Below are 12,084 nucleotides of genomic sequence, written 5' to 3'. Positions count from 1 at the left end.
TTTGTGCAACAACCTGTGCGCGAAGTCGAGCACTTTATAGTAGAACAGTTTAACGGGGACGGATACTGCTCACCCTCTGTCCCTACGCAGGCTGATCAAAGGGGTCACCCACCTACTTACTGACTGCAGCCAACGATGCTTTTTTTCTAGCGGGAATATGTTCTCTTTAAAATCGTATTGTGCTATCGTGTATTGAAAAATATAATAAAAATGTTTTTATTAGAAATACGTAATTATTGTTATTGAGTTTAATTGGTTGAATTTAATAAATTTACATTATACATCATTCTGCTTAAAAAAAAATTTCCATCCATTTATTTATAAAAATTTGATGTTTTTAAGCTAATATTTTAAATCTTTTGTTGTTCCAACTGGTTAGTTATTTTTTGAAAAAATAAAAAAAAACTCAACTAAAATCTAATACAAACCAGTAGTGTCGATGTCAGTAACTCGAATGAAGAAAGGGATTGCGTAGCTGGGCAGTTTTTTGATGATATTTTCATATAAATTACTAAAATTAAGATCATTCCCATTCATTTGTATAGCAGCCATTCCAGCTCGACCTTCAACATCTGAAATGAATTTTTAAAAAAATAAGGATTATTAATAATTACATGTTACTTACACAGAGAGACAGAACTGAATTCGCCTTTACAAAGCGTATATGTATTACAGTAACGAACTGTTTATACGCCTTTTAGGACGAAACAACGAACAACTGAAAGTTGAGCAACTTAATGGTAATTTATCGTAAAGAAAAGCAGTGCAAATAGCAGTGTTCAATTTGTACAGAAGAATTAATGGACGACACTGACCACAGGGCGACTGAATATATTAAACAGGTGGTTTGAAAAATGTCTGCCAGTTGCCAATCACCATCCGATTTCTATTTTTTTTCGTTGAAACTGCACACATTTTATTTGTGTTATAAACATAGATTTATTCTGATTATTTTATTAATTACTTTATTTGTTCTTTAAAATATTTCTTCATCTTAAAATGAACTTTCTATTTAGAGAAATAATTCACAGAGACGCTTTACATTTATTAATATATTAACAGTTCTTAAAATTATACCTCTGAAGGTACTGGATCGGAGATTTATCGTTCTCTGGTCAAAATTACGATCTGTGGATGAATAAATGGATGATTGAAGGGGTCCACCCTACAAAAGGGTGTGACGTAAGGGTATGACAAAAGTCAAATTCTTGGACTTAGATGGCGCCACCGGAAAACAAGAACGATCGCATCTTCAGAGTCTTAATCAAAGAATATAGAATATCCTCTATATTCTTTGTTTTAATGACCTACAACGACAACAACGATTTCATATTTTGTTCCTTTCTTGTTTTCTTTAATAAGGACATACATTTTTAGTAATCGCCATGCATTATTAATAACAATCACCTTAACCAAGATAATAATTCGGGAAAGATGTGAGGACCATTTACATATACAATTTCATGGGTATTCTTACACTAATGTATTTTTAAGGCATACAGATATAGCCCGGTAACTGCAACCCTCATATTTATTAAAGTGACTAGATATTGCCTGATTTTTCCTACACAGAGGTTTTCAAGGCAAAGAGGTATTGGACGGTATTGTCCAGACTTTTTTTTTCCAAAGTAAAAAGCCATATTTTACGTCAGGCGTTGTAAAAAATGCTGGTATTGTCAAAATGCACATTTAAACAGATGTGAAAACATTTAAATAATATGTGTCTAAAAAATTGAAACAGAGAATGTAAACGCACTTGGAACTTCCACACCGTAAACAACAACTGCTGCATGACTGAGAGCTTTGCTGACAATGTTTTCTACTTCACCCGTTGAAACATTCTCTCCTTTCCACCTGAACGTGTCACCTGTTCGATCCATGAATGAGAAGTAACCATCTTCGTCCATCACTAGAATATCACCTGGAAAAAAACCATTAGTCATTAAATCACACTCTGAAGTCTCGCAGACAAGGGAACGCCTGGATAGAATAGATTGGGAGGAGTTTGTCTTCGTGGAGTACTTTTTGATGGAACTAACCCGCATTTGCGTTACATGGCGAGGGAAATCACAAAAATTTCCTTGACTTCCCTGAAAACTGCAAGGAGACTAACCCATGATCTGTCTACCACTGTAGATATTTTACGTCAGCGCTGTGGTCGGTACAAGCCGGATGAAGAATTCGTATCGACCACCTTTAATGGGATTCGAACCAAGTTCTCCTGATGGGAAGGCGAATGCTTTATCCCCTGTGCTACCACAGCTCAATCACACTCGTATAATATTAAAGTTTTGGGCTGGGATAGCCTGGTTTGTAGGGCACTGGGCCCATGTCCAAGAGGTAGTGAGTTCGATCCCTGCCGGCCCGTGTAGTAAATGGTGACTGATGCATGTTAAATCTGTCGAAGTCACAAATTCCTCCATGTTCCCATAACAAATCATACCTCTGGTGGGTACTGATCCAGGAGTTTCCTTGTCTTCTGGATTGGTTCAAAATGACAAGGCTACGGAGTTGAACATCAGTAGGCGTAAACCCAAAATTGAATCGGCTGTCCAACGACGGTTATAAAATAAAATAAAATATGGAAGTCTTGCCTAATCGTCTTTTAAGTTAAGGGAAAGTTGCTATCGCGGAAGCCACTCAATTTTCAGAGTTAGTTTCAGCCTCAAAATTCGGCAATTTCATAAATTTTGTACATGCTGTATAGTTTGTCTAAAATAACAACTCCCCTAGCCATCCGTCTGAACTCGTGGCGGTGACTATGGTAGCGAGGTATAACTAATTCAAGTAGAGGTGTTAGGTCAATGTTTAGGACAGGTTTTAGCCCGGATCGTCGAGAGAAAGACAATCTTTTTCTTCAGTCTACTGTGTTAGTCCTAGAGTGAAGAGAAGCTACCCTTCCTGAATTGCGCTATTCTTGTTTCCATAGCAGTAGACGGCATCAGATTGTGTGGCGCGGGGGGAGGGAGATCTTACCGTAGACAAACTATACAGTACACGAGAAAGAAAAAAATTTAACACTTTGAATAACTTTTGATCCATTGATCGGATTTTCACGTATTACGAGTCAATCTCAATGGTTCGAGGGCTTAAATATGCCAATTAATTAGTGCAAACGATATTTTAAGATACGGAACACGACACAATGACGTATTTTCTCTAAATAAATATACTTTTTCTTTTCGACGGATTCGGTTTTTTGAGTAGGGGAGAGTGGGGTCAATTGTAACATTTTTTACTTAGCTATTTTTAACTAACAAAAAATCCAATATATTATTAGTATTAATTGACAGACGAGTAAAGTAGACTATCCTCTACTAGAAAAAAAAAATAAGTACCTTATTTTAATTATTATTATATTAGTTATTAGCAATTTTTGACAGTCGAGCACTTGTTACAATTGTCCCCACTTACGGGGTCAATTGTAACAGTTCATAAATTCAACTAAGACATAGTTGATTATACATATTATCATAGTTGTGATATATTTTTTTATTGATCAAAATAGTAGTGATATGTTAGGAGTAAAAATAATAATGAGCAGAGACCTAAATTGTTAAACTTTTAACTTTAAGGGGTTGAAAATTTTAATTTATGCTGTGAAAGGTGACAAATAAAATAGTGCACATGCAACATAATATAAGTGATATAGGAAACTATTGGTGGTTCTTAAAGAGTTGAGTAATGGTTTGTAAACATAAGATTATTTATTTTCAGCTGTTACAATCGTCCCTTTACTTATTGTTACAAGCGTCCCCAAGACGCCATTTCAGCTTCATTTGTTAAAAACAATGCTAGTTAATTAACAAAACTAATCTTTTTTTTTGAAATGTTAATTAAGGTGTCCACTTACAGATTCGGTAAATAATTTTTATTTGTTCAAACAAAATTACTTTGTTACAATATAATATTCTAATACCAAAAAAAGTACTTACGTATCGTGAAAATATCTTTTTTGATGTAACTCTTTCAAAAGTACATAAAAATGGTTGCCAGCAGGGATGTACATGTAGATTTATTAAATACACCTTGTGCGCCACCTAGGAACCAAATCTAGAACCCGACACTCGAAATTTTTGCTCTGTTACAATCGTACCCTGTTACAATTGACCCCACTCTCCCCTACAATTGAATATGAGAAATAGCTGCAATCTGAAAAACAGGGTCTCTATAGTTTGGTCTGGTGAGCGGTCCAAAGTTTGGACCTCTTAATATTAATTTTACTTTCTGTCTATTTCGGTATATCTTGTGAAGTTTTGAGCGAATTAAAAAATTTTATTCACAATTACAAAATTCGTTAATCCAAAGATTCCATGCAAAAAAATTTTTTTTTAATAATTGTTTATTATTTCTCGAAAACATTTTAAGTTGTAATGTATGCAACTTTTTATCTTTCTTTTAAAAACATACAACGTCATATAACGAAATACTATATTTGAACGAATACGGACGAATAGTATATTGTGATATAAGTCCCCGTCGCCATTTAATATTAATTAATGGCGACGTTGCGGGTTCGTTCCAAAAGACGAACCCGCAAATAATACCGCTTCACAAGCATGGTTGTCACATCGACCTTTTTTTTTTTAAAAAAAAAAAAACTTTTATGTGATTAAATATTTTAGTGTCGGTCAGTTAGAAATACGTACCAGAAAGGAACGCAGTGTCTCCATGTCTGAAACAATTTCTTGCTATCTTTTTTTTGGTATCATTTGGATTGGCATAACCATCGAATGAATTCAATGGAGTGCCACGTCTGATTCTGGCAACCAATTCTCCAGGTTCTCCTACAAAAAGAAAAGAAGTTAGAAAGGAAAAGTAGAAAAAGTCACATTTTTGTTTAAAAAAAATATCGACCGTCAATCATAGAATACTTTTTGGTACTTGCATTCTTCAGAGATTGCTGTTGATGCAATAATTTTTTATTTTATTTTATAACCATTATTGAACAGCCGACTTAATTTTAGGTTTCCGACTACCTAAGTTCAATTCCGTAGCCTTGTCATTTTGAACCCAATCCAGAAGACAAGGGAACTCTCTTAGATCAAGTAATGGGAGAAATTTGCCTCCGTGGAAGACTTTTTGAGGGAACTAACCCACATGTGCGCTACATGGAGAGGAAAACCACGAAAACCTCCCACGGTTAGCCTGACGGAATGGGAGCAGAGGATATCTTGCGTCAGCACTGTGGACGGTGCGAGCAGGGTGCGGAATTCGTATCAACCCACCATTGATGGGACTCCAACCCGGTTCACTTCATTGGAAGGCGAACGCTCTATCCCCTGAGCCACCACGACTTTGATACAATAATTCATACGATTGATAAAATCATAACAAAAGAGGAACAATTTTAAAATTCGCTAATATTGCTGACGATATTAAGACGAAGTAGATATGAAAGTTGGTATCATTAGTCAATAGAGGAGTTACTATATAATGGGTCAAATGCTATGATAATTTTTTTGATCAAGGTTGAGATGCTGTTATAAATAAGAATGGTGAAGTTTTCAAACAAAATTGTTTCTTTCGGTCATAGAAGAATGACGAAAAAATTTTGAATCTTTGTGGATCAGGTGATAATAATAATTGAGAAGCTTTTCTTAGTTGCTCTACAGTTGTTCAAATAATAAGAATATAATAGTTTTGAAAGGATTGATACGGTTTGTCACTTAATGATAATACGGTTAAGAACAATTGTCAGGCAGTTTATAACGATTTCGATGCTTTGGGTACAGTTGGTTCTGTTGGCAAGATAATATAAATATAATATTTTACAAACAACAATGTATGATTTGCTTATTTAATCAGCAAATAACCAGCGAAGATTTTTTCTTTTTTTGAAATGTTTTATATTAAGGCCGTGATAGCCTGGTTGGTAGGAGACTGGGCCCATGTGCAACAGTTTGTTGGTTCGACCCCCCCCCCCCGCGCTAAGATTCTCCGTGTAGTAAATGGTGACTGATACACGTTAAATCTGTCGGAGTCGCAAAGTCCTCCATGTTCCCATAACAAATCAATACTTCTGGGGGTACTGATCCAGGAGTTTCCTTGTCTTCTGGGTTGTGTTCAAAATGAGAAGGCTACGGAGTTGAACATTGGTAGTTGTAAGCATCTTCTATAATAAGACATTCACACTGTTGTAGCCTAAATCGTTTATTCTGAAGAACCTAGCTTCAGATAGAATCGTACCAACTTGTTTGGAAAGTAAAGGAAGCTAGTACGCAATGCTAACCACATTGCTTTAGTTTTGCCGTTGGTCTTGAAATTGTAGGCCATTACTATTATAATATCACTAGAATATTGCTATAATATATGCATATCTTCATTACCCCCTCGCAGACTGCTGCGGTACTATAATTATCCTAATTAAACTTCAATCCTCAATAAATGCTAGAAAGACTTCAATTGTTTAATATTACGACGTTTATACAGTACAGAACCCGTTATCCGGAAATCAGAAAACCGGAAAACCAAAAAACCGGAACGAAATTCGATAAATTTTCCCGCCATATTTAAAAAAAATTTTTTTTTTTCCTCATAAGATTTTAGGATTTTTCGTTCTTTTTTGAAAGATGTTTACCTTACCATCATTTTGGAAATAATCATTATTGTATTACTCCATCGTTTTTTCTTCTTTTTAAGATCATTTCCAAAAAAAATTTTTTTTTTAGTTGGGTTTAACATTAAAAAAACCGCTTTTTGTAGCGATTCAGAAAACCGGAAAAATCAGTTATCCGGAATAGCGATGGTCCCGATCGTTCCGGATAATCGGTTTCCTACTGTAACTTACAATATAATATTTTAAAACTATATACTAAACACATTTATAAGGAAATTAAAAATGAAAAAAAAAAAAACATACACATGGTCTTACCTGGTTTACATCGTATACAAAGTCCGTTTTCATCTCTGAGAATGTCTCCAGTTTCCGGATTCACTTTCATCAAATAGATTGGATAAACCCTATCCGCAACTCTAGATACGAATCCAACTTTTCCAACTTTACCAAATATGTTAACTGAAAAAGTTAACAATGTTTCATCGAAAATTTACGAACGCAATGTGAAATATGACTATTTTAAAGATATTTAACAGTTTTTTTTTTCCTACCCGTTTTATCTAAACGCTTAATAACAACGAGAAAAACATATGTAGAATTCCGTCACGTATGATCTTTGTTGGTTTTCTTTTCAACGTAGAATGAGTACACCGTGTGCCGAATTGCTCATAGCTAACACCTGTGTTCCGTATGAAAGTTTCAAACACAAGAGGATCGTAGTTTGCAGTCTCTGTGATTGTTAGTAAACATTGAATGGTCATTCCGTAGATCTATAATTTTCACTTCTTGCTGAGCAAATTTGGCTTCCCGTTATACTTCGTATAACAGTTACAGAAGAGTGCAAACTTCAAACTTAACAAAAATAATATATATATATATATATATATATATATATATATATATATATATATATATATATATATATATATATATATATATATATATATATATATATATATATATATATATATATATATATACAGTGGCGTACGCAGAATTTTTTCAAGGGGGGTGTTCATAATTTTCTGAAGCTACTAAAAGAAATTCGAGTATGTAATAAAGCACTATTATTTCCCTAATTTAGACAGTTTTGACTTTTTATTTAGACAACATTGTTTAGTTAAATTTTTATTTGATTTTTTAAGTTTAAGAACATAATGTAATATCTTCTCGCATGTAATATCTTCTGAAAAAAGTCCAATGTCATATGGGTGGTAAGTAACACTTTGAGGGCCACTTTCACATTCATCAGATTTTGTTATGCTAGAAACGTTTTCTTCAGCGGAAGCATCACATTTCTGTACAACAGAAAAACTTACATTGTACTCCGTCCCCCTTTTATATAATTTTTCACCGCATCTCCAAAATTGTCGAATTGTCTCAAAGACGACAGAACGTCTAAGATTCCAGAATCATCGCGTTAAGACCTCGCGAATGACAGCCAGTCTCGAAAACTATCGCGACTGGCAGAACAGAAAGGAACCAGTCCATAACAGTATCACGTGAATTTAGTTTCAAAAGTACAACCCTATAATAGTAAATGTTTTTTTCAGTATTTGAGAAATACCGTGAGATAAAAAGGTAGGCATAAAGCAAATAAAAATATATAGTCTTAAAAAATAATACCCGCATTATTTCTACTAAAATGTTTATTTTTGCCATTTCGTCTGAGCTCAAGGGGGGTGTTCAAACCCCTAAACCCCTCCCTTGCGTACGCCACTGTATATATATATATATATATATATATATATATATATATATATATATATATATATATATATATATATATATATATATATATATATATATATATATATATATATATATATACCCTTGATTCAGTAATTAAGTATAAAAAATTAAAAATAATGAAATATCTCTTTCCAAAAATTAGTAACCTCAATAATGCATCTATATCTTTTGTCTCGCATTTATATCTTTTCAAACTTTGGCATTTAATCTGACATATTAAATCTCGAAACAAAATTGTTGGTTCGGCTACAATTATGTTTAATACAACTATTATATTAATCGATATGTTTAGTACAATTGTATTACAACAAAAACAAAAAGTCAAATTATGTCTTACTTAAATTAGCATTTCCTTCTGTTGAACCATAAAATTCGACGATTCGTTCGATTTTGAATCTATCTTGAAACTCTGTCCAAATGTGTGGTTTAAGTCCATTTCCCATCAAAACTTTCACCGAGTGTTGCGTCTCTTCTGGAGTCTTCGGTTGATTCAGAAGGTATCTGCATATTTCGCCGATGTATTGGGTCGCCTAGGAAAACAATTTCATTAAAAAACATTTTTTTTAATGTGAATACTTTGGAATTTTATGAACAACAAGTATATAGTGAGCCGATATGTGATATTAATTTTAAGCTTAATTTTAGGTTGTGATATTAATTTTCTGAAATTTATTTTAGGCTCACAACCCGTTAGAATTTATAAATTACAGGAAAGGTAAAATAACGCACAAATTTAAACATAAATCGAATTAACAAATTTCCCTAGAATATTAAGCCTCGTAAGAATAACATGAGCGGAGGGATACACCGGAAGTTTCTTCCGGTTTTAAGAAGCTTGTTATTGTTGACATTCAGTCAACCATCCATATGCTAAAGGCCTGTGTTTACGCAGTCCAAGTTCTTGAATCTGAGAACTTTGAGGAATTTCTCTGTCCAAGAAATTGGATGATTCGTCGACACTATCCAAGTTCTTGAACGTCACTGATAGGTCGGATGAAAAACTTGCGCATGCGCTTTGTTCATATTCAACATTATAAAATCATACATACATGAGTTTACTGAATAAAGTTAAATAAAATCATAATAACACAAATAGACCATAACAAATAATTTATTTGGACAAAAAATATAAAAACAGACAACAAAATGACATAATCTGATGCCGGCTTGTTGACGTCACAAAACTTAAGAAGCTGATTGGTTAAGGGAGAAAAAACTTGAATGGAAAGCAGAATATGATCTACTATCGTCCAAGGACTTGGATGATCGTTTACACTATTCAAGCTCAAAGCAAAGCCAGTTTCCATCAATATCAATCAATCTTCATTCAAGAACTTGGACCGTGTAAACAGGCCTTATAGAACCCCATGGGCCCTACCATGAACTACCGGGAATGGAATGAAGATTCCAGGCTGGAAAGTGAAACTGGAAAAGTTTGGTTCCTTGAATGCTCAATACCGTACCATGAACACTCCCTTGGAATCAGACATTCCACGATAACTCGCTCTCAGGGAGTGGCTAAAATTTAACCAATCACACAATTTACTTTTGATTTTCTTTTTGAGTTTGGCAGCATTAGCATGAGTAAAACGAAACGAGCTTCTGCTATTTAGATAATATTTTTGACTACTTATTGTTTTATTTTTATAATGTTTATTGTTTTCATTAGACTAAAAAAACATGAACTGCGAATACTTTGAAATATTCTTCAATTTATTATACATATAGTTTTATTAATTAAAAACTGTCATATTTATCATGTATAATTCATAAAATAAAATCATTTTTTCATAATAAATATTTCTGATGTATCCCTTAATACGTTTCATTATTTATTTTAAATATTTTTTAAAAAGTACAACTCTTAAAATAATGATCATATTCTAATGAATTAAGATTCAAAATTTCGTGCCTGAGAACTGCAAGTAGATAGATTACTAATTATGCTAGTTTTTAAATCAAAACTAATTTCCAGAAAGAATTCAAATTTTATCAGACAAAAAAATTAACACTTAGCTTGATCTCTTTGAAATGAATTTAAATTCAGAAAAGTTAATTTGTTTTCAATTAAAATTGTAACAATATGAATGACTAAAAAGTTACTACTTTGCTTATTACTTTGGTTTATTTGTTACATTATAAAAGTGACTGTTTTTACTGATAGTTAAATAAATATGTTCACAAGAAATTAATTTCTAGAACTGCGTAAAATTTTTTTCGTGATTTGTAAAATCATTTTACGTATGAAATACTTAAAAATTATAGTTCAGGGAACTACTTCCGCAGCTTTTATAGTATATATTTTAATGGAAGAATGAGAATAAAATTTTTTAAAATGAGTAAGATATACAAATTTCATAAATATTTTTAAAACGTTTTTATTCTTTTTTGTATTTCTTATTATAAATAAATTGTTTACTTTATAATACATCATGCCTGTAAAAAATTCTTTTAAATGTGCTGCCATTGGTGTATAGTATAAAGAACTATCGTTCGAAAGGAAGTTAAATATTGTTGAATTAAAAGTTCATTGAAAGAAAATTAAAAAAAGAAATAATTGGAACTTCAGAAAAAGGTATTGGCCAAGTAATACATCCCGTAATAATAACATAGAAATAGTAACAATTATTATATAATGAGAGCATAATTATTTTTAGTTTTCCGTAATTTCTTAGTTAACTCTGAAAGTATCTTTTCGTTCACACATACTGATGAAACAAAACATTTCTCTTTTAATTATCGTCTTGAAAATGGCTCGGGCACGTTTATCTTTTAGAAATTTTGTTATCTTCTCTTATGAAATAGAAAAAAATTAAGACATTCATCGACGAAATATCGTATTTAGTCCTTAAAAATTCATCATTCCCTCATTGGAACGACGATTCCAGGTGCCGGAGACTGGTTGGAATGAAACCGATTCCAATTCCAGCCAAGAAACTCTTTCCAAGGTGTTCGTGGTGGGGGGAAATAATTCCCGTTGGAACGGAATGAGATAGATGGAATTTCATTCCCAGATGGAATTTCATTCCATGGAGCTCATGGTAGGGTTCCATGTCTGGAATCAGTCTGCTTTTACGATAGCAGTTACTTTTTCGCTTGAATGTTTGTTAGTTGCAATAAATGCAAAAAAAAAGAAAAATATTTCGAGTTTTTGTTTTTAATATACATTAATTACTGATTAATGAACGCTTTAATTCTCTCATAAAGTATCTATTGCATTGTAAGGAAACAATGTGTAACAAGGTATAAATGAGTTTTAATCTTTTCCCGTATAAATAAAAAAATATATTACTTACAGTTACTTTATACTTGATGCAATCCTTCCAAAAATTTGAGGCTGAAAACTTCTTGCGGATAACCATTGTGCTGCCAAAAACCAAAATGTATCCTACAAAAATAATACCCCCCGAAGAGTGGTAAAGTGGAAGAGGATTGTAAAAAATCTCAAAGCCCGGGATTTGAACCATGTATCTCGCAGCAACGCACATCCATAAAAACCTATAGTATACAGGGTGTTGAAAATCAATTAAAAAATGGAAGGCACTTAGTTTAAAATATGTCATAGTTAAAAAGTTTGTCACTACAAAAATTTTAAAATAAATTTTTTTTAAACTACATATTAGCTCCTGTTAATAACACAGTGCTGATGCTGCGAATGTTTCATTTTAAAAATACTGTTGAGCAGTTTTTTTTCTAACGCTATCTGTTGAGGAATTTCAAAAACAAATTTGAAGCATCAGATGTCCTAAACAGCAAACCTTCTATGTCCCTCT

General features: G+C 32.7%; 1 protein-coding gene across 1 annotated transcript in view; it reads right to left on the bottom strand.

The window, feature by feature from the left end:
• The window catches only part of LOC107444343 (long-chain fatty acid transport protein 4), a 51,620-nt gene that overhangs the window by 8,841 nt on the left and 30,695 nt on the right, over window positions 1-12,084 (bottom strand). Inside the window, exons 6-11 of the mRNA XM_043054787.3 lie at window positions 11,608-11,809; window positions 8,649-8,841; window positions 6,875-7,018; window positions 4,650-4,787; window positions 1,757-1,921; window positions 429-572 (exon numbers count right to left, since the gene is read on the bottom strand). Coding sequence (XP_042910721.2) covers window positions 429-572; window positions 1,757-1,921; window positions 4,650-4,787; window positions 6,875-7,018; window positions 8,649-8,841; window positions 11,608-11,809 — 986 coding nt within the window. The remainder of the gene's footprint in view (window positions 1-428; window positions 573-1,756; window positions 1,922-4,649; window positions 4,788-6,874; window positions 7,019-8,648; window positions 8,842-11,607; window positions 11,810-12,084) is intronic.

Source organism: Parasteatoda tepidariorum, chromosome 10 (genome assembly GCF_982258835.1).
Source record: "Parasteatoda tepidariorum strain Cologne lab strain chromosome 10, Ptep-v5.0, whole genome shotgun sequence".
Lineage (NCBI taxonomy): Eukaryota > Metazoa > Arthropoda > Arachnida > Araneae > Theridiidae > Parasteatoda > Parasteatoda tepidariorum.
Note: the sequence above shows the minus strand (reverse complement) of the source record. Positions and strands in the feature narration are given on the sequence as shown.